The sequence below is a fragment of the Gadus chalcogrammus genome, chromosome 17 (assembly GCF_026213295.1).
Source record: "Gadus chalcogrammus isolate NIFS_2021 chromosome 17, NIFS_Gcha_1.0, whole genome shotgun sequence".
NCBI lineage: Eukaryota > Metazoa > Chordata > Actinopteri > Gadiformes > Gadidae > Gadus > Gadus chalcogrammus.
The window spans coordinates 2,823,078-2,847,948 of NC_079428.1; the positions used below are offsets into that span (position 1 = coordinate 2,823,078).

General features: G+C 48.7%; 1 protein-coding gene across 1 annotated transcript in view; it reads right to left on the minus strand.

Moving 5' to 3' along the window:
- Positions 1 to 24,871, minus strand: part of LOC130369731 (collagen alpha-1(XXV) chain) — a 134,027-nt gene that overhangs the window by 58,115 nt on the left and 51,041 nt on the right. Inside the window, exon 3 of the mRNA XM_056575235.1 lies at positions 7,295 to 7,339. Within this exon, the coding sequence (XP_056431210.1) occupies positions 7,295 to 7,339 (45 nt within the window). The remainder of the gene's footprint in view (positions 1 to 7,294; positions 7,340 to 24,871) is intronic.

Consider the following 24,871-nt stretch of genomic DNA (forward strand, 5'->3'; position numbering starts at 1 on the left):
AAAATAAATAAACAAGTCCCGATTTTAAATTCCCAACACAATCTGAATATAGGATGGCAAAAATTAGTCCTTCTATGTTTTCCATCCATTCAGATTCCATCTATGTCTAATACTAAATTCTTCCTAAACCCCCCGCTCAGACAATTAAAGGGGAACACACACACACACACACACACACACACACACACACACACACACACACACACACACACACACACACACACACACACACACACACACACACACACACACACACACACACACAATTAAAGGGATACACACACACATACTTGTTAACATGGGAAGACAAACAATTAAAAGGCAACACACAGATCTCCAATGACTTCACCCTCTGTTTTTTCATGTCGACAATTGGTCGATCCCAGAGCACTGAACGAGGGGGAACTGTTGAATATTCATAACGACATGTCCGCCGCCGCTGTCCCCCAGATGAGCAGGGCGAATTCCAAACCACATCAGACGGCTTTGCTTCGTTTTCGTCTTCCTTTCTTGCTTTCTTCATGTGCTTCATTTCTTTCAACCGATCCAGTAACCGGAGGATGAGTCATCGGACTATCGGAGCATCTTTGAAGACCTCCAGTGAAGGTTTCATGGAGCAATGAGGCTTTCTCCATGACGAACTTGGAGACCAGGATCGTTAAGCTCTGCCCTCACTCGACTCTCCCGTACGCTCAAACAGAAACACGGAAAACTGTATCGGCATTAATCAGTCGTTAGCGGTAAATGAATGATGAATGATGGTGAATATGCACTCGACAATGATGGATTGTTGAGTACATACATAATGTCGTACTAACATTGCACTTACCTAACCGTGCGCAAAGGTGCCTTAAATAGACAGATATTACTGTTTAAAGGTCTTTCTCAAGCTCCGCTCATTGGTGTTTATTGATTAATAAAAAGGCACGGTGAACGACTCTGGTTTAATACATCGAGACCCTTACAACCGCAATAGTCCAATCATGTGATCACTGACTAAACCCATGAAGTCACACTCCAGAGTTAGCCAACATTACCATTAAGATTTATTGGTCAGGAGGAAATATGAATAGTGAGAGTTATTATATCGATTATAATATAAAATATATCTGTCTAATTGCGTGTCTATGGAATTTGAAGACTGAAACGTATCAGCCGAAATCTTATCGGCTCCGTGGACCAATCACAGCTCGCGACCAGGCGGAGCGACTCGTCATTGGCGGGGGCTGTGGGGGCCCCATCGTAGGCCTGAGGGGCCAGGGGTGTAGGGGCCGGGGTCTTAGGGGGTTGGGGGGGTGGCCTAACCGGGGTACCACCTGCTCCTGCTTACCTCCGCCTGCTGCCTCCAGGACAGAGCGTGTGTGTGTGTGTGTGTGTGTGTGTGTGTGTGTGTGTGTGTGTGTGTGTGTGTGTGTTTGTGTGTGGGGGGGTTTGGTGGGGGCTCTGAGGATTCAATTACATCTTTTACAACTCACGCCGCTTCCATCTCGCCGCCGCCCCCCCCCCCCCCCCCCCCCCTACGGCACTATAAATAATGTTAACAGAGCGCCCGCACGCCTCCATAAAACACACACCGTGACTCCAACAGCTTACGGGCAACTGTCCAGACAGTCAGTCTTTATATAGATGTAGACATACAGATTTCTATCTCTATAGATCTATCTATCTATCCATCCATCCATCCATCCATCCATCCATCCATCCATCCATCCATCCATCCATCTATCTATCTATCTATCTATATCTATAGATCTATCGCTATAGCTCTATCGATATATCTATATTTATCTCTATCTCCTGCAGCTCTAGAAATCGAGCTCTATAGACCTATCTCTATATATCTATCGCTATAGCTCTATCTATCTATCCATTTCGATATTTATCTCCATCTCCTGCAGCTGTAGAGATAGAGTTATAGATATATAGATATATCTCTATCTATCTATCTTCTATCTATATCTATAGATCTATCGCCATAGCTCTATCTATATATCTATATTGATATAGATATATATCTCCTGCAGCTATAGAGATCTCTATCTTTAGAAGTCTATCTCTATAGATATAGAGATCTCTATCTCTATGTATCTCTGTGTATATATCTATGGAGACATATCTTCTTCTTGGTCTCCAGTAGAGCTGAGCAGAGCCTCCCCATGTGTTTCCTGTGAGGGTTAAGCCATGCGAGGAGGTGGGAGGGGTTTGTGTGATGGAGCTGGCAGAGTTCTGCTGGGGGGCTCGTGTGGTGAGGATATTAAACCTCAGACCTCCTCAGACCGGGAGGAACACTCTTCCATGTCAGAGTAGGGGAAGACAGAAAATAACTTTTAATACCGCGTGTGGTTTAAGGATGGTGTCTCCTCTTTTGGGGTCCTTTCGTGTTAATAACAACTTCACATAGCTCAGAGCCTAAGTTTAGAGCCTGAAAATACTACTCATAATAGTAATAATGCCCTTTATGATACCCATCAGATATTTGTAGCCACTGCCTTCATCACCGACCGACGGTTGAGCTTCGCAGTGTTTACCTTTACCGTTGCCATGACACCCAGAGATGAAGTGAAGAGGTCATACTTACTGAAGTTCCTGAAACAGAAACAGAAAAAAACACAATTATTAGTTTAAATCGGTTACAAAGGGCAAAGAATGTGTGTCTGTGTCTGTCTGTCTGTACAACATGCACATGGAGTCTTCGCTCTTTCATCAGATCACAGAGTAACATGATTAATACAAAAAATGAATAATTAGAAGTTGTTCTTTCCCTCTGCGTGTATGACAGCGGGAGTCATCTGACCTGTGTGCGTACAAACGCGTTGGCAAGTGCGACCGGAAGCTAAGACTTCCGTCCCCAACCCCCTGGTTCATTCCTCTGCCGCATAACTGAAGACTCACACCTATATTTATACCCCCCAGTCCTAAACAAAGGCATGGCAACAACAACACTCTCCCGCTCTCTGAAGAAGGCCGCCACAGCAGTGCTGCTCACACATCCAGAGTTTGGAAACTGGCTCCAATTTAACGACTTCAGGAGGCTGCAACCTTGTAACATCGAAGGAAATATATTTGGAAAAACTTAAAAAATAAACATTTCTTTGGTCAGAATCCAGGTGTTGCTTTTGTCACAGTCACAGGATCACTCAGGGTCATTCCCAACAGTGATACTCCTCGTGCCAGGGCAGGCGACAAACACGCAGAAGGCATTAGCAAGGAGATATCAGATGACGCTGTCGCTCCTAATTACTACCGTTCAAAGAGCCGCGTTTCAGAAGGCCTTTTCTCTCCTTTTCAGTCCTCGTTAACCCTAACCAGCTGCTCGAACCAGCAGCCGTTCAGCCGGACCAGGTCTCCCCGGTGGCAGGAAAAGGAAAGTGCTAAAGTGCTCCCACAGCTGGGAAGCTTCAAGGCCCACTTTTATGGATTGTTACGATGTGATTGCTCCCTTCTTCTGCTGCGCTGCTGTCCACGAGTTCCTTGCTTTCGCCAAGAGCCCACGACAAAATCAGCCCAGGAGAGGAAGTGGACCCAATCACTCGAACGCACAAGCAAACCCATACGCTTAACAAAGGTTTCTACGTCATCAACACCCCGACTGATTACGACCGCTGTTTGGTGGTAAGCGTGCAAACAAGAACATACACTGCTCAAATCGCAGGAGCTTGAAACAAAACCTAAGCAACGCATGTTCCCTCTCAGACTGCCAGCTCGTAAGAGCCTTGTTATTCTCCTATTCTGCGAGTCTGTGGCCTTTCTGATTTATTCCTCATTATGCCGCACCGCAGTCAACACCAGCCAGCAGAACTCCGACTGAATGTGAGCGGTGCACACAGGTCTGCTGCCAGCTCCTGGGGGCCTCGATACGACACGCACACTCTGCTGCAGTGGCCATCTCCATAGAGCAACAGCCTGGCACTTTATGTACGCACTTAAGGTATGTTGTACGTCTTTGCACTTAAAAATAGTACGTAAGCATTGTGTAGCGTCTAATCCTGTTGTATATAGGGAATGGGTTAACCTAGTGATTGTTAGTGCTTGGCACTTGGTTCTATGAACGTCCTCGCTTTACTGACAGTGATATATTGTTATTTTTCTTTCTTATGTATAGATGTACTCATTTTAGGTCGCTTTGGAAAGAGTCTGCTAAATGCCCTGATTGTAAATGTAATGTTCACAGTTCAATATCCAGCACACACCTCCCTTGGTACTGCGGCAGGTACTCTGCCGCAGAGATGATTCACTTTTAGGGACACATTTATTTTTCTGCGGGCAGAGGGGGCGAGTGGAGGGAAAGGGAAACTTGTGACATGTTTCTATAATTGACCACCCGCTGTGCAGCAGCTTTCCTGACAACCGCGTGCTGAATCTGTGGCTGTCGTGCGTAAATAAACCTTTTATTCCCCGCGAGCACACCGCCATCTTGCTATGCTGAACCTAGCCACTAGCCAATGGTAAATAAACAAGACTAACGAAGAAGTCTTTTCACTGTAAAAAAAGCATTTGCTGACGGCTCAAGTTTCTGACAGATACAAACACAGCCACACACAAACAAAAACCCACACACATTTACATTTATAGCACTATGCAAGTCCTTTCCAGTAACCAAGACCTACTCCACACTGATCTGAGTGGACCTACGGCACTTCTATTTTTTATTCAATGGCAAAGCTACTAGGGATAATTCGACAGGCATAGTCATGGACTTCCTTGGTACGATGTTCTTATCAAAATGTACACAAAACTTCTCGCTAACCAAAGCAACGGCTTCGAACAAATCCGAGTGCATTGTGTATCACTCAGAGCCTCAGAAGGCTTTTATAACAAGAATCCCTCAAAAACTAAAAGGGAACACTGAAGACTGTCTGCGGACATTTAACTGGAACAACGGTTATAGCAGCCAGAGGAAGCTACCGTGACTGCTGCTCATCACACACAGGTCATAAAACCAGTAACGCACACGCAGTATCTCTCCCCTTCGCTCCCCGGTCCGTAATGCTCGCTTTCCATAAACCTCAGAGCAGACCTCCCAAATCCTCCTGCACTGCGGGCGGAATGCTGTGTCCGGTGCGAATGAAAAGTTGAACGGGCTTATTATGAATAATACACTCACACACACACACACACACACGCACTCTGGTGTTCCCATAGTGTGCAGCGTAATGCTGTGCTGCTGTAAGTGACTGATGAGTGGGTTTGTTTGCTTGTTGTGTCCCTGTCTCTCTGGAGGGAGGGAGAGACTATTATTTGTCACATTCACTAGCAGAGAGAGAGAGAGAGAGAGAGAGAGAGAGAGAGAGAGAGAGGCACAGAGAGAGAGAGAGAGAGAGAGAGAGAGAGGCACAGAGAGAGAGAGAGAGAGAGAGAGAGAGAGAGAGAGAGAGGCACAGAGAGAGAGAGAGAGAGAGAGAGAGAGAGAGAGAGAGAGAGAGAGAGAGAGAGAGAGAGAGAGAGAGAGAGAGAGAGAGAGAGAGAGAGAGAGAGAGAGAGAGAGATAGTTTGAAAAGCTGTAGTCTAGAGACTAGTAATTAATAAGCTTTTAACATTATTCATTTATCATACTTTATTTCCCATCTCACTTTTCCGGAGGAATTGTGGACCCATCTCTTTGAGACTAAATAATGCAACCCAAGCACTTCAGGGTGCCGTTAAACTCACTTATTGGTCCTTCATTGAAAACTGCATTTAATACTTCAAAGAAGCAACCAGCCACTTAATGAAATAAAATGATTAACATTATCTAGTCTGCCGAACCAACCCACATTGGCTCTGTCACAGACGAAAGTGAAACTTGTACGAGGCTGGTGCTGTCTGTCTCCTTATTTCCCTCTCTCTCTCTCTGTCTCTCACACTCTCCTTCTGTTCGCTCTATTTATGCGGTCTGCCTGCCCGCTCCTCCCTCTCTCTCCCTCTCTCCCACTCTGTTTCCCTTTCCGTCTCTCTCTATCTCTCTCTGTGTCTCTTTCTCTCAGTCTCTTTCTGTCTCTCTCCGTCTGTCCTCCTCTGGGTATCTCTCCCTCCATCTCTGTTTCCACCCCTCTTTTTCTCTCCCTCTCATGAGTTTGTGTGTGTGTGTGTGTGTGTGTGTGTGTGTGTGTGTGTGTGTGTGTGTGTGTGTGTGTGTGTGTGTGTGTGTGTGTGTGTGTGTGTGTGTGTGTACTTCTGGAAAAGACTCGTTACATTCTGGGCTGACGGCCGCTCACCTGCGTCCAGACAGCGGCGCCTCGGCCTAGCGCCGGGGGCTAACCGCGGCGGCGGCGGCGGCTAATGGCGTTATCAGCCTCACAGCCAAGGTGTGCGCGGTGCAGATAAAACCACCTGCCAGACCCACTCTCTGCCCCCCCCCCCCCCCCCCCCCCCCCCGACGCTGGGAATTCAATTTACGGAGACACTTCATGTCTGCCGGGCCGAGGGCGGTCAGTGCTGGTGGTGCCGACGGGGATGGGAGAACCCGTCCCTTCTGGGCGAGACCGAGACTAGGGTGTGCTGAGTCAGCGGCGGGGGGGGGGGGGGGGGTATGAGGTATGAGGGATTTTAGTGGTTTGTATGGAGAGCTTGCAGGGGCTTCAACCCAAAGCACCTCGATTTGCCGCTTCCCAGCAGCAAATCGAGGTGCTTTGGGTTGAAGCCCCCGCAAGCTCTCCATACGACTCACTCTGCAACCTACGACTCACTCTGCTGTCAATCATTCTGCATTTTCATTTCATGTAATAATTGAGTTGAGGTCACATGTGTCTGAAATTCAAAAGGCATGTGCTGGCTTAAATTGCTTTGCTTTGTGAGACGGGCAGCCGAGCCAACACACTAAATATAAAATAAATAAACAAATTTTTCGTATTTCTGAAGCTGGGCAGCAAATGATTAATAACAAAATGGACCAACAAAATGTTGGTCGATCTATCAGTGAAACAATTAAAGGCTTAAACCCACGACGTAAACCCAAAGAGTTTAAACTGCTGTACATAGTCGCAACGCCACAGCGAGTTGACTTTGGCCTCTTCTGCAAACGGCCGTATAATGAAGACGGTCCCTAAGAACCGGGCACCTTGCGTAAGGTACAATCCAGCCCACTGGTTTGCTGTTCCAAGCCCTCACCGGCCATTAAAGCAACGGGATCCACCTGACCTCTCGCACCCTCTGCCCACAAATTACACCCCAGCGCTGGCTTTGGCCCTCAGACGCTGTCCGCGTTTGAAGGCTCCCATGTATCAATTACTCCGGTTCTGTAGCTCTATTATTGCTTCAGCCTGATTACAGCGAGGTCCATTTTGTGGTTCTCGTGAAAACAAACACTGGTACATACCGGGTTCTCCGTTTCGGCCTCGTCTTCCTCGCTTTCCCGGTGGACCTGTGAACATAAAGAGAGACAACATGTCGGTGTGAGAACAGAACAGCAGCCTCCTCCTCCCCGTTCCACTTTTCATGTTTCTTTAAACTCCACCTATAGCCTTCAGACATCGGATCAGGACTGAGGGTCTCAGAATCACACCGAAACCGACCAGTCCAACAGAACACGAACCCCCTCTGAGGGGGAGCCTTCCGCTTTCATCCTCTTCACTCTATCTCCTCTCCTCCTTTGTCGTCGATTGGGGCTTTCATGCTCTGATATTGCATTTGTTTTAATGGCAATTATTCCGCCACAGCCCTCTCTCGCACTGCCATGGCTTATTTTTTTTATTTGACCTTTATTTAACCAGGAAAGTCCCATTGAGATTAAAAACCTATTTTTCGAGGGACTCCTGGCCAAGAGGCAGCAACAAATAACATATATACACTCACAATATTACACTCACAACATAGACAGAAATTAAAATGATAAAAAACAGTTACAAGTAAATTAAAATTCATAATAAACATCTACAAGTAAAAGAAGTGGTCTGAAATGCTCTCATCTTAGATTTAAAAGCATTCAAAGAAATCATTTCGGTTAATTTAAAATCTTTTTGCAGCCAGTTCCATGTGGTGGGAGCAGAATGGACGAATGCCCTTTTTCCTAATTCAGTGCGGGCAAATGGAACTGACAGAAGCATCTGATTGTTTGAACGCAGACTGTAAGAAGCAACACTTTTCTGTGTGATTAAATTACAAATATATGATGGCCGAATATATATATTCGGGAGAGTAAAACAATTAAACGCCATTTTACGTTTTTTCCATGAGTCAGACTTCAAAGCGTCGTGCTTCTCGGCAGACGACAGAACCGAGTTGGGAGAGGATCCAAACTGGGAGAACAAGGTTTGCCGTTTGGCTCAGGAGGTCAGCGAGCAGGGAGGACACCACGCCATGCGGGCCGTTTGTTGAAGTGAACTCCAGAAAGAGACCCGGGGAAACCTCCTGTTGAAACTGCCGTTGAACGCTGGGGTCGATTGGCGGGGAGATGGCGTACTGTCTGGGAACACCGACATTAGAGCTTGTTTTGTCTGACAACTTTAAGAGTAGGCCGACTGTGCCATCTGCCTACCTTAATGAAGACTGAAAGTGTGGCACCTCCAAGACAAACAAACGGCTAAAGTCCCCCCCTCCGTCCCCCCCACTCCACTCCAACCAATCGTATCCAGATCTGGTTTCACACCCGTCCACGGTGTGAACAACCATCATCAAAAGGGTTTGGTAAACCTCCATTACGACAGGGCTCAGAATAGCACTTTGTCATCACAAAACTGATGATCTGAATACCAGAGCTGGCGAATATAATATGGGGGGAGAGGGGAGGAGAGTAGGGGAGGGTAGAGGATAGGGGAGAGGAGGGGAGAGAGGGGAGAGGGGAGGTGGGAGAGGGAAGAGGAGAGGAGTGGGGAGAGGAGGGGAGAGAGGGGAGAGAGGGGAGAGGAGAGAGGAGAGGAGAGAGGAGAGGGGAGAGGAGAGGGGAGAGGAGGTGAGAGAGGAGAGGAGAGGGGAGAGGAGCCGAGAGAGGAGAGAGGAGAGGGGAGAGGGAAGGTGAGAGAGGGGAGAGGAGACGGGAGAGGAGGGGAGAGAGGGGAGAGAGGGGAGAGGAGGGGAGAGAGGAGAGAGGAGGGGAGAGGAGGGGAGAGAGGAGAGGGGAGAGGGGAGCGATGCTTGGTTTGCAGATCATCAGTTCGCATCGGTGTCAAGTTCAGCTCTAAAGGAGGACTTCACGCTTGTGTCGGGAATAGCAGTTGAAGGGCGGCGAGACTGTGCTAATTGCAAATCCTACCACCCAACTCTCACCTGCCATACACCTCTCCCCCTCCCTCCCCCACCGTCTCCCTCGTTTCAGCGTGTCAGCGATTCTGCCCCGGCTCTTCCCCGCCCACGGGCCCTCACGAGCGCTCAAGCAAGCGGCGTGCGTTCCCCTTGTACACAACCCGGTGAGCAACCGATAAAACAAAGATTACAAAATGAAAAAAATCAACGTGGAATCAAAACCGTGTTATCTTTCCACAGTGTCTGGAAAAGAGGAGAACGGAGCCCCCCGCAGACGTGTAACCCAAGAGCCAAATGGAGGCTTTGGGCCCCCAAAGCCGCGCGGATCTCCACTGTTTGGATTAGCCCCCAGCGCCGCCTCCCCCTCGGATGCCTTCAGAAGATAAAGGCCTCGTCGGCGAAGGGACCAAAGCACGCCTCCGCAGCTCGGTGTCCTCTGGGTGTTTCGGCACTTCATGAAGAAGGCCCTCTGCTGCTAATGGCGGGTCTCCCCATGGCGATCCCGACGGCCGCTTGACGACTCCGAGCCGGGAATGTTGTGGACTAACGTGGAGCGTCCTCCTTTTCTGCGGTGCGGGCTTCTTGTGTCCTGCGCTAGACAGAAGCGTCGGCACAGTGCCACGCCACGGCGGATCGCCCGTGTTCTCGTTGGACAGGGTTTACGGCAGCAACAACAAGGAGCTTGTAAAACAACGCCATTCGTTTGATACCCGAGCCGCACTCTTTAGCGTCGGTTCGTGTAGTCTTGGCGTCGGTCGGCGGCATTTTTACACGAAGCAGAAACCAAAATTGTTCAAAAGCAATTAACGTCCGATTCGTTGTCCGTTCGCCAACGAGCGCACTTCATTTTTTTAATTCCATAATTTAGAGTAGAACAAGATCTTGTCAATATCTCAGATATTCCCCGACCGAATATAATTGCAGCGGACAGGCGCAGTGAAACAGTGGATGACCTCCGCCCGCTAGAACAGCACTACGGCTCCTTCCACCAATGTAATCAAACCAGTTCCATCTGCTTTGTATTAACCACGCTGGTATGGTAGCAATGTAAACGTCTATTTACTTCCCGAGCTGAAAGTAAATACACCGCCGACCTGAGGAATCACAGTATTGTATAAAAGTATGTAAGCATTGCACATTTATTTGATCAACGAGACTAAAGTGAATAAAAGCTTAAATCCAATGAGGAGTTTGTTTTAACAGTTTGGGAGCAGTGTGCCTTGCTGCACCTTCCCATTCACCACGCTAAGGGAATTCAACCAGCAGCAGCAACACATTGAGCAAACGTCCTTCACGTGTTTCCATTACTCAAACTGGCGCTGAAAGCACGTGCATACAAATGAGTTTCAGTAAGAAACGATGTGTGTGAGAAAAATAAAATCACACATATTAACAAAAAACAAATCTTATGTAGGGATGTGGAATACATTGACACAAATGAGGGCCATTTGTGCTCAATGTCTGGAGAGTCTCAAACTATGCAAAAGACGAAAACAAAACTTTCAGACTCTTAAAACATGCATCGATTTGGTTCCCTGCCCTGGTGATGACAATTCAATCAACTCGCACAGCCCAACGGCAGAATTATACGAAGTCCTTACTCAAGCAAACAGCAACAACAACATGGACTCGCTGTATTTCGTGGCGTGCATTCACTCGAGTAACATAAAAAAACATTCCCAGGGGCCAGTGTGAGAGTTATTTTTGTTTTACCGTCACGCCAAATCAATCCGAGCAATCAACGTATTACACGGAGGCTGAGCGGCTCACCGCGCGACGGTAGAGCTTACACGTGAGTCATGCAGACACAACGTCCAACATCTCCCCTCAACGTATTCAGACTCGGACACATTCAGTAACCATACAGCAAATCGGCTGGCCACTTTTATCCTGCAGGCGATCTCAGACAAAGGTTCTTTGTGCTTGCACTTGCAAAGAAGTTGAATGCAATTCGCTTAAAAAAATCGATTGTTTTGCTGCCCCTTGCTAGCTATGTGGCTATGCTACTTGGATTCTACATGTGCTTTTTCTTACAACAAGGTAAATAGTGGTACTTCATTCGTGTTAGTCTGCGGTGGAACCGACGGTTGTATCACAACACTGCCATGCATCTCAAACACAAGCTCAAGTCACATCCCTCCAAGCCTGCAAGTAAAAAGAGTTAGGATTTGTTATTCGTAAACCATGTCCAAAATCGTCTACATTCCTGGGAAGCCTGTTGGAAGAGACCCCTGGCTTCCAAACAATCGGAGGAGAACGGAGGTGTCCATGGGGCTGGGGGGGGGGGGGGTCATGTTTCCCCAGACCACACTCTGTCTAAACCCATCTCCCTAAACCCCCTTCTCCTCTGAACGACATAGACGGCTGGGTTCGTGGGAGGTGGCGAGGGACAGCTCGGTGGCTATCCAGGTCAACGCCAGAGAGCTGCCTTTCTATGAGGCAACCATGCATGGCTTTTTTTTTTGCGGAGAGATCTGGCAAACTCTGCTCTTGTGTGCTCCAAGAGCCTCGGTACTCTGCATGACAATGAATAAATCAAAACATGAAATGCTAATCCGCCAAACACTGGCCCACTGTGCTATGGGGGAAAGACGTTTAAATTGAACCGCAATCTAACAATCAGCCCTGGCTCTGTCGCCACCGCCTGCCTCCTCTTCAGCGGCTGCAGAAGGCCTCGTGTTCGCTCAGATATGCGTTGAAACGAACGCAGCAAACACAGTTCAGTCCGGCTTTGAACGACCGGGGCGATTTTAACGACGCACTTATTACAGGATTTGGGTTTCGGAACAAAAAGTCGTGACCGAGGCTTTAACTTTTTTCAGGAAGAAAGTGAAATCTCCTGGCAGAAGAAAAAAAACAAGAAGACCTGGGCCTGGGCCTTTTGTAAACACTCATAATAACAACCCTCGCAGACTCAAAGGAGAACTGCACTGCGCCACGCCGCACAACAGCATATTAGGAACACGTGTCGGAGCAGAGGCCCGTTCTCGAACGTGGCTTTGAACCCACGGTGTCTGCCGCAGCTCCGTCTGACATCAGTAGACCACACGCTAATCACCGCTGCTTCTCCGAGACCTGACCCCACAAAGGCAGTTCATAACTGGTGGAGTCTTCAATCTCTCAGCCTCGTGCAGCAGCAACAGACAACCCATTCTTTACCCCAGGTACTGACCCCCGCCCCCCTCCCAAGAGATGAGGATCTGGGGAGTGCGTCTCAGAGCGTTTAGAGATGCAGACGGTGGGTCTGAAGGGAGCTGGGTAATTCTTTAGGGTAGATTGGGATCGTCTGCACGTCTGAGGCACCGCGCTCAGGGAGCGGCGGGGAACAAAAGTGATGATCTGTAGGGTAAACATGTGATGCGGAGAAGGCAAGCTTTTCTTCTGCAGAAACCTCCACTCTCAGCCGATCCCTGTGTTCGGATCTTTTCTACCTAAATGGCTCAGGAGAGCCTCGAAGCCAAAGAGACTCACTTCGCTGTGTGTTTAGATGTTTATTTCCCAGGTAGGGGTGAGGCATCTTCCTCAAGGGATGCCTACATCCCCTGATCACCTAGCATGAATGCAAGGTGAAGATTAGGGTTCAAACGCACAACCTTTTCGCTGGAGTCTAGCCACAACACCCTATCCACTAAACTTACTTTGCAATCTACCCTGACAAAAAGTCTGAGCTACCGAAAGAAGAATGCACAGCACATTATCGAAGAAAAGTGCTCGTTGGCTCGTTGGCAGCCTCATTGGCAGCACGACAGGTAAAACTGATCGGATCACAGCCCTATCCTAACCTGTACCCATTAACAGAGGGGAATAATGACATTCCTTTACCTCACAAAAGGACACGTCATTCACGTAGTGTTGTCTCTGGTGGTCATAGCTTCAGAGGGGTCTGGGAGGGACAGGTACAAACGGCACTGGCCAGCGCAAGTACCTTGCACATGGCTTGCACTGGCTAATAACCCCTAACTGGGATTTCCTTCATCCACTACTGTGAATGATGGAGGAGTGGGATTTGTTGCAGGCTAGGCATCGCTCATGTCAACGGAAGTTCAACTTTGTGGAAATTAGAGGTTTTCAATTTTCCGACCATTTGATAGCAGCGTTGAATGCCAGGTCGGTCAGCAACTAATCTGGCCGTTAACGACACCGCCATCTCACAGAGCATCCCTACTGTCAACATTATTCTGGGCCGGCCCGCTCTCTCCTGTTTGGAAAGACAATAGAGGAATCCCGTATGGGTGAATGCAGCCAGCGCGTTTTCTTTGATTCTTCGCTGATCACCGCTAACGTTTGGATTTACCGTTAAATCCAGTCATAATTATGCCACATGGTAAAAAAATAATTATAAAGACGTTTGGCAATGCAAGTCAAATACCAATTTCTCCTGAAAGGAAAGAGCGGTCTTTATTTAAATTTCTCCAGAAATTTTAATTTCCGCGCCAAACCATGAAATGATTATGGGAAAAAATATACCAGCAGAGCAAATTTCACAATGTTCATCATTTATGGGGAAGGTATTCTCTTCGTTGTCCAATTTCCAGCAGGGTCATTAATATAATTTCCTGAATAAATATTACGATTACCGCCCTTTCCGACATAATCCCCTCGCTTAGAAAACATTGTGGATGGCACAGTGATGCACTGAACCTACCCAGTCAGAACCAGGGTAAACGCTGAGGATTAACCGGCACTTTTCTTCAACTCAATTTGGAATCTCCCCTGAAACTATATTTTTTTATAATATGGGAATATGGGAATTCAACGGGAAGCTGGAAGTCAGTAATAGTTGGGGGGTAGCTGACAGAAAGTTATAATGACGTCATATCAAATACTTTTTACGGTTGTACTAATTTGAATGGCCCACGTCATCTCACACTGCTTCAAGAACGTTTTAAACAACAATCAGCAATCAATCATATTTGTTCACTTTCTTGACTTTTCTGCCGTCCAGTAACAGCCTCCCACCAACAGGGGGGGGGGGGGGGGGGCTCATTCCCCCACAGCCCCCGCACTCCAAGCATCCCTGAACTCAAACTGATGTGAACATGTACAAACAGCCTTGAGCGGCTTCCAGTCAACTTCTCCACAATCGATAATCGAGGGGAATTGCGACCGCAATCTTGCGGCAAGCTTTCACGAATGGCCATGACACATTCCGCGCTGTGATTGGCCAACGCCAGGTTCTCCGTCGCCATGGCTCAACCATAACCCGACCCTGGCTCCGTATTTCCTGCCAGAGTGTCCCTCGGCTCTGCCCGACAGTAATGCAAAACTAATCATATATAAGTAGCGATCATTAATCGCTGGTCCTACGCTGAATGAAACAAGTTAATGAGGCGTGGTCTCTCGCTCGGCCTCTTGGTACCCGCCGACGTGTGTCGAAGAAAACGATAATAACAAAAAAGTTCCTCGTAAGTTGTGTTCCTTGGCAGACGCCGAGGTCGTGTTCTACATCCTCGTCCCCGTGCCAGCCATCAGTTCATTAAAGCCTCAGGTCGTTTCCTTTAGTTCTTGGAAGGGGAAGAGGCTTCTATCACAGGCTCCATTAGCGCCGCCGCGAGCTCGCCGACTCTGGTGACGGCGGCCATTTAAAAGGCATCCTTCTCCTCCAGTGAACCCCAGGGACGGGAATAGCTCTGCCCGTTGCCTCGCTAATTGCAGTCCCACCGACTCCCATGCCCAGCGGAGTCTCTGGCAGGATGTTGGAGGTACATCGCGGAACGCACCGAGGATACCGCAACACATGTTATGAGGGGACACGCGCTGCACACCAACGTGTGTGTGCTTATGCGAACGACTCATGCACTCAAACGCGAAACAGATGCACCACAACACACACACACACACACACACACACACACACACACACACACACACACACACACACACACACACACACACACACACACACACACACACACACACACACCGAACTGTACGAACTGTAGTCGGGTTGGAACAAGAACCCACTCCCGCCCGATTGGGGGTGGGTTGCACACTCCCCCTCATTCATCTCACCCGCGGACCCCCTCCCCCACACACCTCACCCGCGGAGACCCCACTGAACTGTAGCTGGGGGTAGATTGGCAGGAAGGCCCCCCCCTGACTTTATCAGAATCAATCTTAACGAGAGTTATCACCGTGGTGAAAGAGGTCCTGTAAACCCAAGTCTTTATTATCGTTCAGAAAGGGATACAGCGTTCTTTTAAGACTACACAAAGGGAGGGATGGATCCAATGAATTAGCGTTTTAAATCTAATTTGCTCAGAGGAGTTTTGGTGTTTTTTTTCTTCGCTGTGAAAGAGACAACATAAGCCATCGATCCAGTTGGACTTGGCGAGACCGTTTGGCAATTTGCAGCGGAGGCCAACTGCTCCCTTTCTCTCCCCCCAAAAAACTTTAACCAAGTTACATTCTGCCGTTGGAGATCTGCTGTGGTACTTTTGAAACTCGCCAGAGCCAATTTCCAAGTCATTGTAGCTGTGGTAATTTATGGGAATCGAGGCATAATCCACGCCAAAACATTTGTTAAACATTTTGTTCCATTTTGCAGTAAAAAAAAAACCTTCACAGGATTTGACAAAGTGTTTCGCAAGACGGAGCCGGTGCTAGCTAGCGTCCTCGCTAACTACGTGTGCCGCCTAAGTAGCCGCACACCGCCTTAGCCCCGAGTAGCGCAGGTCACGGGTGAGACAGCATCTTAATTAATCCCAGCAGAGTTCCACGAGCGAGCAAGAGAGAACAAGAGAGAGAGAGAGAGACAGAGAGACAGAGACAGAGACAGAGACAGAGAGAGAGAGAGAGAGAGAGGGAGTGACAGAGACAGAGAGAGAGAGAGAGAGAGAGAGAGAGAGAGAACGAGAACGAGAGTGAGTGCGAGAGAGAGAGAACGAAAGCGAGTGAGAGAGCGAGAGTAAGAGCGAGACCGAGAGAGAGAGAGATAGAGAGAGATAGAGAGGAAGTAAGTCCTTACGCAGGGAGCATTGATTAGCACGCGATGGGTGATTGATTGAGGCTTGTGCGAGACCTAGGAGCGCTACAGCGCTGTACGGGAACATCAATAGATCTAATGAGGCCGTGAGATGCTGACAAGCAGAACACTAGGAAATTAGCATCCTTTAGTTAAAAGCACACACTGAAGCTCGTGCGAAGGCGTGCACACACAAAGGTACGCACTCACGCACACTATAACCTCCACGGGTGACCTAGTGCTAGTGCCTCTAATCTGTTTCTATGGCAGAGCATGAGAGAAAAACAGTGTGTGTGTGTGTGTGTGTGTGTGTGTGTGTGTGTGTGTGTGTGTGTGTGTGTGTGTGTGTGTGTGTGTGTGTGTGTGTGTGTGTGTGTGTGTGGACCAAAGCCAAAGCACCCAGTTGTGTCGTTCTGTAGTTGTGTAGTCTAATGTCACCATCAGACTCTGACGCCTAGGGGGATACGGAAGACAGAACGCATGAAGGAAAAACCGAACGACCTCCCCGACCCATACACCCCCCATGTCCCCCCCCCCCCTTCCTGTTCGGGAACCCTTCGCCAGAACCCCGGCTTTATGTGTGGAAAAGGTTCTGTGTGCTTTTGGTCGGGTGTCGGGTTACCATGGCAGCAGAGACGCTACTACGAGATCCAGTGACTTCTGAATGACCTGCTGGACCCCAGCCATGGGGGAGACACGTGCACTAAGGGGTCATCTCTGTGTGTGTGTGTGTGTGTGTGTGTGTGTGTGTGTGTGTGTGTGTGTGTGTGTGTGTGTGTGTGTGTGTGTGTGTGTGTGTGTGCACATGTCGGTTTGCGGGTGAGAGAGATTCTTCACGTGTGTGAGTAAGTGTGTGTGCACACATGTATGTGTGTGTGTGTTCATGTGTTTGCATATTTCTGTGTGTTAGATTGTTCGATTGTGTGTGTGTGTGTTTGTGTGTGATTGTGCTGATAGGTCTGATTGTGTGTGAGAGATGTGCGAGCAACCGTAGTGTGTGCGTGTGTGTGTTCATACGTCTGTGTGAGCACGCGTGTAACTCCTGCATATGTGTAACGCTTGCATGTGTGTTATCCTGAGTGTGTTCACGCGTGTAACTGGCTACGTTTGAGCGTGTGTGTGTGCACATGTATGTGCGCATGTGCAATGCAGACGGATGGATTTAAAGATGCTGAGCCAGGTTCTGGGACATGAAGCCCTGCAGAACGGAGCGGCCGCAGTTCTTAGAGGGGATGAAGTCAGCGGAGTCGACCCCCGCACTGGCTCTGGCCTGACAGAGCTCAATTACAGAGCATTAAGTGTGTGTGTGTGTGTGTGTGTGTGTGTGTGTGTGTGTGTGTGTGTGTGTGTGTGTGTGTGTGTGTGTGTGTGTGTGTGTGTGTGTGTGTGTGTGTGTGTGTGTGTGTTGTCCTGAAGCATTAGGGTTCGCTGTGGGAAACAAACACGTACCACTCGCCCCTGCAGCCCAGAGTCGTTAATCGCAGTGTTCAGCGTCAGTACGTCCACTGGGTGTGTGTCATTATCTTCGGGGAAAACGCGTTTTAGAAAAGCAGGGTTTTCCATCGTCGGTAGAACACACGCGTGACATTGATCGATGAATGTCATCATTACAAAACTGAAATACTTTACGTTTTGTATTTAGAGCATTAGACTTATATGCCTCAGCCCCACTTTCCAACATTCTTCAGAGCCTACAAACACACACACACACACACACACACACACACACACACACACACCTCTCTCTTACACACACAGTAACACACACCCTTTACGCAGAGCTTTACACCCTCCATGTTCCAAATGATCCACTGCTCAGCAGCTCCATGCTAGCTTGTGGCGGCGCAGCGACCAGTGATCTTGATGCCACAACCGAAGCTTTAGCGGCCCAGTGTGGCTCACTCTGAGGCCAGAGACACCAGCCTCACGCCCAGTCACCCAGCACTGGAGCTAAAGAACCCGAGAGAAGCTTCTGGAACCCACGGGCGAAGAGAAACGTCAGGTTCCATTAGGTAGGACGGGTTTTGTGACGAGATAGTAAACTTTTTTATGTTATTATGTTATGTTTGTTCTCCAGGGCCATGGAATGATTACGCTTTTAAAAAACTTGCTAGTCCGTGAAATTGAGTCGCATCAAAACATCTCTGCTCTGGCGAAACCACCACCCCCCCCCCCTCTCTCCCCTCCTCTCCCTAAACAATAGACGGGAAAATCAACTCAACACGACCAGAGTTTGACAGACAGACCCCCGTTTCAGGGAGAACACCAGCGGTTCGATGGGCCGTTCTTTACTCCCTCCGGGTAAACCCTGCATCACAAACACCCTCGCATGTGGAACCAGCTGACAGCTTGGGTAAGAGTGAGGAGTCCTACGGAGAATATTACTGTAATGTTATACGTTTATCACTGCAATAATGCCACGTATATCGCTGTAATATTACCAGGAATAATAGTGCAATATTACCAGGAATATTACCGCAATATTACCAGGAAACACTCTCTAAGAGGTTTCAGAAGTGCCAATTTGTTCCTTTCCAAAGACACAAGCCCTGGGAACTCTATGCACCCGCACACACACACACACACACACACACACACACACACACACACACACACACACACACACACACACACACACACACACACACACACACAGTTACACAATCCCCACAGCCTCACACATGATTGAAACACACACACACATGCTGAGCCTGTCTTTCCATCCAGCGCCTCACATGCACAAATGCAAACGCGCATTTACCCCATCATGCACACACATAATATGCGCATTGTGTACACACAACCTACACCCCCCCCCCTCCCCCCCCCACCCACCCACACAGTAGGCCGCCGTTACCGCCATAGCAGGGGAACCCCCGACCCGGGTTCCCCTGACCTTCTCCTACATCATCCTGTGATGTCAAACGCCGGGCGGAAAAAAACGTCAACGCTCAAACACACACACACACACACACACACACACACACACACACACACACACACACACACACACACACACACACACACACACACACACACACACACACACACACACACACACACACAAGCTTCCAACCAAAACCTCGGTCAATCTTTCCTTTCAGGAACTCAGGAGCCAAACGAAGCGCTGGTTGTTCTTGAGGGCCATCAGCTCCCCGTAATGAGGGCTATTTGTTCACAGGAGTGGGAGAGAGAAAGAACCAATATCCTGTCCTGTTCTGCAGGACTCTCCCCCTCTGCCTGTGCTGCGGGCTCAGAGACGAGAGCCATTCCATCATGCCCTCCGTTCATATTCACAGTGGAAAACATAACCCGGTTTGGATCCGTTTGTGCATTCAGTTAGGGAGGCCAACAAATTCATCTTGATTTAAATAATACTTTCACCCTGGTCCACCCTGGTTTTCAACTCGGTCCGATACATCAGCACCCTGCCTAGTGGCCCTCACTGTTTGCAAATAGAACTCTACCAACAACATTCATGAAAATTCGGAGCAACGCTCACACATACATTTGAACACAGTCAGACACACACACACACACACACACACACACACACACACACACACACACACACACACACACACACACACACACACACACACACACACACACACACACACACACACACACACACACGCATGTACGCACAAACACACATAAGCACACACACACACACACACAAACTCACACACACACTCACACACGTATCGATCTATACTAAAGCAAAATAACACATTCTTAAGGCCCTCTCCGTCTCCAGGTGAGTCACTCGTGTTTCTCCATCAGTGACAACGTGCTCTGTATCCCAACCAGTCCCACACCCCTCCATCAGGACCATGCTGGGGCCCCACACTTCTCCTTCCTCTTCTTCTTCCTCATTTGGCGCTCCCATCCCGTCCTCGATGAGGCGGCGGCGGCGGCGGCGGTGGCGGCTGGCCGGGAAAGCGGCGCTGAGCGGCGTCAGCTGCTTTCATGCCCCGGCGGACATCAAAGGCAGGCGGTCGGGCGTCCGCGTGCCAAAGTAATCAAAACGTTCAGAGGGGCTTAATGCAATATGGAGAGCGAGCGCATTAGCGTAATTGCATTAAACCGAAAAAAAAAAGGAGAAGATGAAAAAATGAAAGTCGGGAACGAACGAAAAATAGATTGTTGGGAAAGAGAAAGAAAGCGAAAAGCCCCCGATGTGGGCCGCCAGAGAAACAAGTGTGCAAATCCTAAGTGACACCAGGGGGGTTGGGGCGCGTTACGCCAGGGACTGGCAGACGCCGCCGCGCCGCGGGATTGGAGCGTAGCATGCTAGCAGCTGGTTTTGGTTCTTTCCCGATTTCTCAGACTGTGAGTTTCGTTCTTACAGCGTTGACCGTACAGAGAGCCGAGAAAAAACAAAAGGCCCGGTCCTATACTTCACCACCGACAAAGGACCAGAGGTAGAGCGACAGCAGGAGGCCTGTTGTGATAGTGTCTGGTTCTCTGTGAGCCTGTGTCTGGTCATGTTTCCCTTTCACGTGTCACTCTAACTGACCAGGTCAGAGGTCAAAGGGAGCAGGGGGGGCAACAGCCTGAGTCCCCTGTGACCTGCAGTGTCAGGTGTAGGGTGGGGGGGCTGGCCTCTGCCATCCATATTGTTCTCATTACGCGGCAGAGATCCGGGAGGAGTCGGGGCATAGACGACACAAATACCAGCGGGCTGTCGGCCCAGGCGAGCTCAGCCCTCAGACTTGGCGAGGACGGGTCTAGTGTAAACACCAGCTCTCAGTGAATACCCTCCGCTTTTACGCACGCACTCACACACACACCAACACAAACTATAAACACACACACACACAAACTTGTGCTGTACACGCACACACACACACACACACACACACACACACACACACACACACACACACACACACACACACACACACACACACACACACACACACACACACACACACACACACACACACACACACACTTTTACAAAACTAACACACACACTTCTACAACACACACACTTGTACCAAACACACACACACACACACACACACACACACACACACACACACACACACACACTTTCAGCTTCGAAGTATCCAAACAAACAGAGTTGAATGTGTCACAGGGTGTTACAAATTGCTTTCAGAGCGCCCCGTGAAAGCTTGGAGGGCTTCTGTGGGGCTTTTTAAAAAAGAAACACACGTTTAAAAGGATGTCACATCGACCTAGCAAATGTGAGTTTTAATGGTTGACATGTCGGCCTCTAAAGAGCTTCCTCACCGCTTAAGAAAAACATTTCTTCAGCACTATTTGGAAGTAGGAGCTGTTGCTCTAAGTGTGGCATCGGTAGGTCGTGCGGAAAACTATTTAGAAGACAAGAATTAAAAAGAAATCCAGATTTGTTATTAATAGGCATCAATTTCGCTATAGAAACCTTAGGCATCATTGTCACTATGGAAACCATGCAAGGCGTTGTGGATGGACTAACATCCAGCATCGCATCAACCGTGGTTTGAACAATTTTGTTCAATTTTTTTGAACAAAAAGTACCCTAGATTGGAGTATTTCTAACACACCCCAATCTGCTTCCAGTACATCTCCTCTAACGGGAGCTTCTAACAAACACCCGCTCTACAGAATCTGTTGCTCTCCACACGGCCGGCAACAGACACCCGTCCGCCAATCAGACAAGCCCAACCTCAAGAACCCTGGCAGGTTCTTGAGGTTCTGGTTCTGCGACCAAAAAAAACTTCGGTTTCACTTTACTTCGGTTGACTCGCTCACAAAAAAGATTTAGTGATTATTACTCCTGATCAGGGAAAGACAAACCGGCCGAAACGCCGTGGCACGGCGGTGAAAACCGCGCCACGATCAATACTAGATCAACAAGGAACAAACGCAGAGGTTCAGAAAAAGTGTCTTCTGGTTTAATGGCTTACGAGGCGAACCTGGATGCCATTTTCCAGGCCACCCATTTGGCGAGCCGGGGAAGAAAATCCTCCAGTGTACAAAGCCGCTATTGAGTTCCTGGATAAAGGCAGCGATAAAAATCTATTCTTATTTAGAGCTTGTGCATTTGTCCATGCAGGCCGTAGAGCTCGTTTTACCATGGATTACCTTCATGGCCCACAGCACAGAGAGAGAGAGGGAGAGAGGGAGAGAGAGAGAGAACGAGGGGAGAGAGAACGAGGGGAGAGAGAGAGAGAGAACGAGGGGAGAGAGAGAGAGAGAACGAGGGGAGAGAGAGAGAGAGAACGAGGAGAGAGAGAGAGAGAGAACGAGGAGAGAGAGAGAGAGAACAAGGAGAGAGAGAGAGAGAGAGAGAGAGACAGAGAGACAGAGAGAGAAAGAACAAGAGAAAGCACGAGAGAGAGAGAGAGTCAGTGAGCGAGGCGAGAGAGCGAGAGCGAGAATGAAAAAGCGCACATTCACTCTGCTCAAGGAACGCATGAGTTTAATTGTTAAAAGGTTTCTCCATCGTCGTTATTTTCATCCAAACAACATTCCCTTTCATGTGCCGGGCGCGGCAGGCAGCCGCTGCGTTCCTCCCTATTGATAACGGCTGCTGCCTGATCAAACTGCAGAGCGCCTTAATGGACAGAACGAGGCCGCCGTCCACGACAGAGAAAGCAGCTCCTTTAATTCTCTGATTGAAGAAAGACCCTTTTGGGCGGGCACCCATGAGCTCGTCAAACAAACACAAGCACTTTCTTCCTCGTGTTCTCGACATTTCAAGGGGCTTCGGTGAAGATAGGATGAGACGTGTGTGCGTGTGTGTGTGTGTGTGTGTGTGTGTGTGTGTGTGCGTGTGTGTGTGTGTTTGTGTGTGCGTTGTCATCGCCAGTGACATCACTAGCGAGACCACACTCCAGTCCTGACCAGAAATGAAAAAGAAAGCAGCGAGTTTCTCAGTAACCCCGAAGAGATCCGACAATAAAAGGGGGAGAGTGCCCAAGTGCCTTCGGAGGTCCGGCCTTCAAAGCAGCCCAAATAAAAACAATAAAACCGGATCGGTTTGGACCGGCGTCATTGTCAACCATGCAGAATGTCTTCCACTTCATACGCACCGCGGCATATTGAACCAAAACTCGATACTCCAACTAAAACACACTGTCCCTACCTTTGACAAGTCAATATATTGTCTCTCAAGGGTTTAGTCGCCATTGATTCCAAGACAACACACACAGAACTCTATTGTGATGTGGTCCCCTCAGGAGAAATCGGAGTGCTGTGTTCATCATTTGTTTCTGCCAGCAGGGCGCTAGGTGTGGGGGAACTGCACTTGATTACCGCTTAAAATGGCGGTTCGCAATATTATCGACGTACGACTGTTGTTCGTAACCACATATTGTCCACGAAAACTTGGAACTGTGTTCCACTTGTGAGCTGGGGTTGAACGGTGACTCAGTATATGAGTACAATGCAAAGAGAGACAGTCTAGACTTTGGCCTTAACCTCACAAAAACAGTCGAAACCATCAGTCTAGTCCAGACGATTTACCCGAGGTTATAAATGATGCTGCTTTTTAATGCTTGTTAAACACATTGATTAAATAATAATATCCTAAAAATAAGCTCCTTCACAAGGTCCATATATCATTAGTGAAGCTATATAACCTGACAATAAGCTACAGATATGCACACATAGAAACAGCACTGATGGAAGAAACGTTTGCCATGGAAACAGAAGAATATTGCTGGCCATCGCCCCCTACTTAGCAGAGAATAATCTTTATTCCTGATCCGACCACAGTCTGAACACAGTCCCTCTCCAACAACATCCATTCGTAAACAGCGTGTTCAAAGTCGAACAGGAATAATGCCGTCCATGTGCGGTGAGCTTCGAGGTATATCAGTGTATTTCCCATGTGGATCGTACCGCGTCACATGGCAGCTCCTGCTCCTCGAGCCCTTAAACACGGCCAGCGCACTCTGAAGCCCGTGCCACATCTAATAAAACTCTGGGAACTCTTTTACGGCGCCTTGGCCTCCAACCAGGAGCCTAGCACACTCATGTTTATATCCTTTGGAAGGGGAGCTTAGCATTATGCTACCTCATACACCCAATTCCACACACACACACACACACACACACACACACACACGCAAGCGCGTAGATCGAAGATCTATGAGGATCTAACGATGATCTATGGGGCGCACGCACACACACACACACACACACCCACGCGCGTACATCAAAGATCTATGAGGATCTAACGATGATCTATTGGGCGCACACACACACACACACACACACACACACACACACACACACACACACACACACACACACACACACACACACACACACACACACACACACACACACACACACACACACACACACATATCCCAGCATCAGCATCAGCAGATAATGATTTGTACACACTTGTTTACGGCCCTACGCTGAGGGGAATAAAACCAGGGCAGAGGACGGTCCTGATTAAACCGTTTCTGAACCCGGGCGTGGATGGGCCAGGCCAGCGTTGAGCTCAGTGCTGCTGATGTGGGCTGTGGCGCGGGCCTGTCTGCGGCCTGTGTGTCTTCAGAGTACATCCATGGCGCTGTAAAACGTCAGGTCCGGCTTTCAGCTCGGAGACTCCGTTAATTACAGAGCGCCCGTTATTAGATAGTCACTTGGATGTTTAATTGAGCAGATTTAATGGAGGAACTGGACTCGGCGAGTTGGCCGAAGATCTATGGGGATCTAACGATGATCTATGGAGCTGGAGCTGCTGCAGTTACCACTGCTTTAAAACAGATAACACAG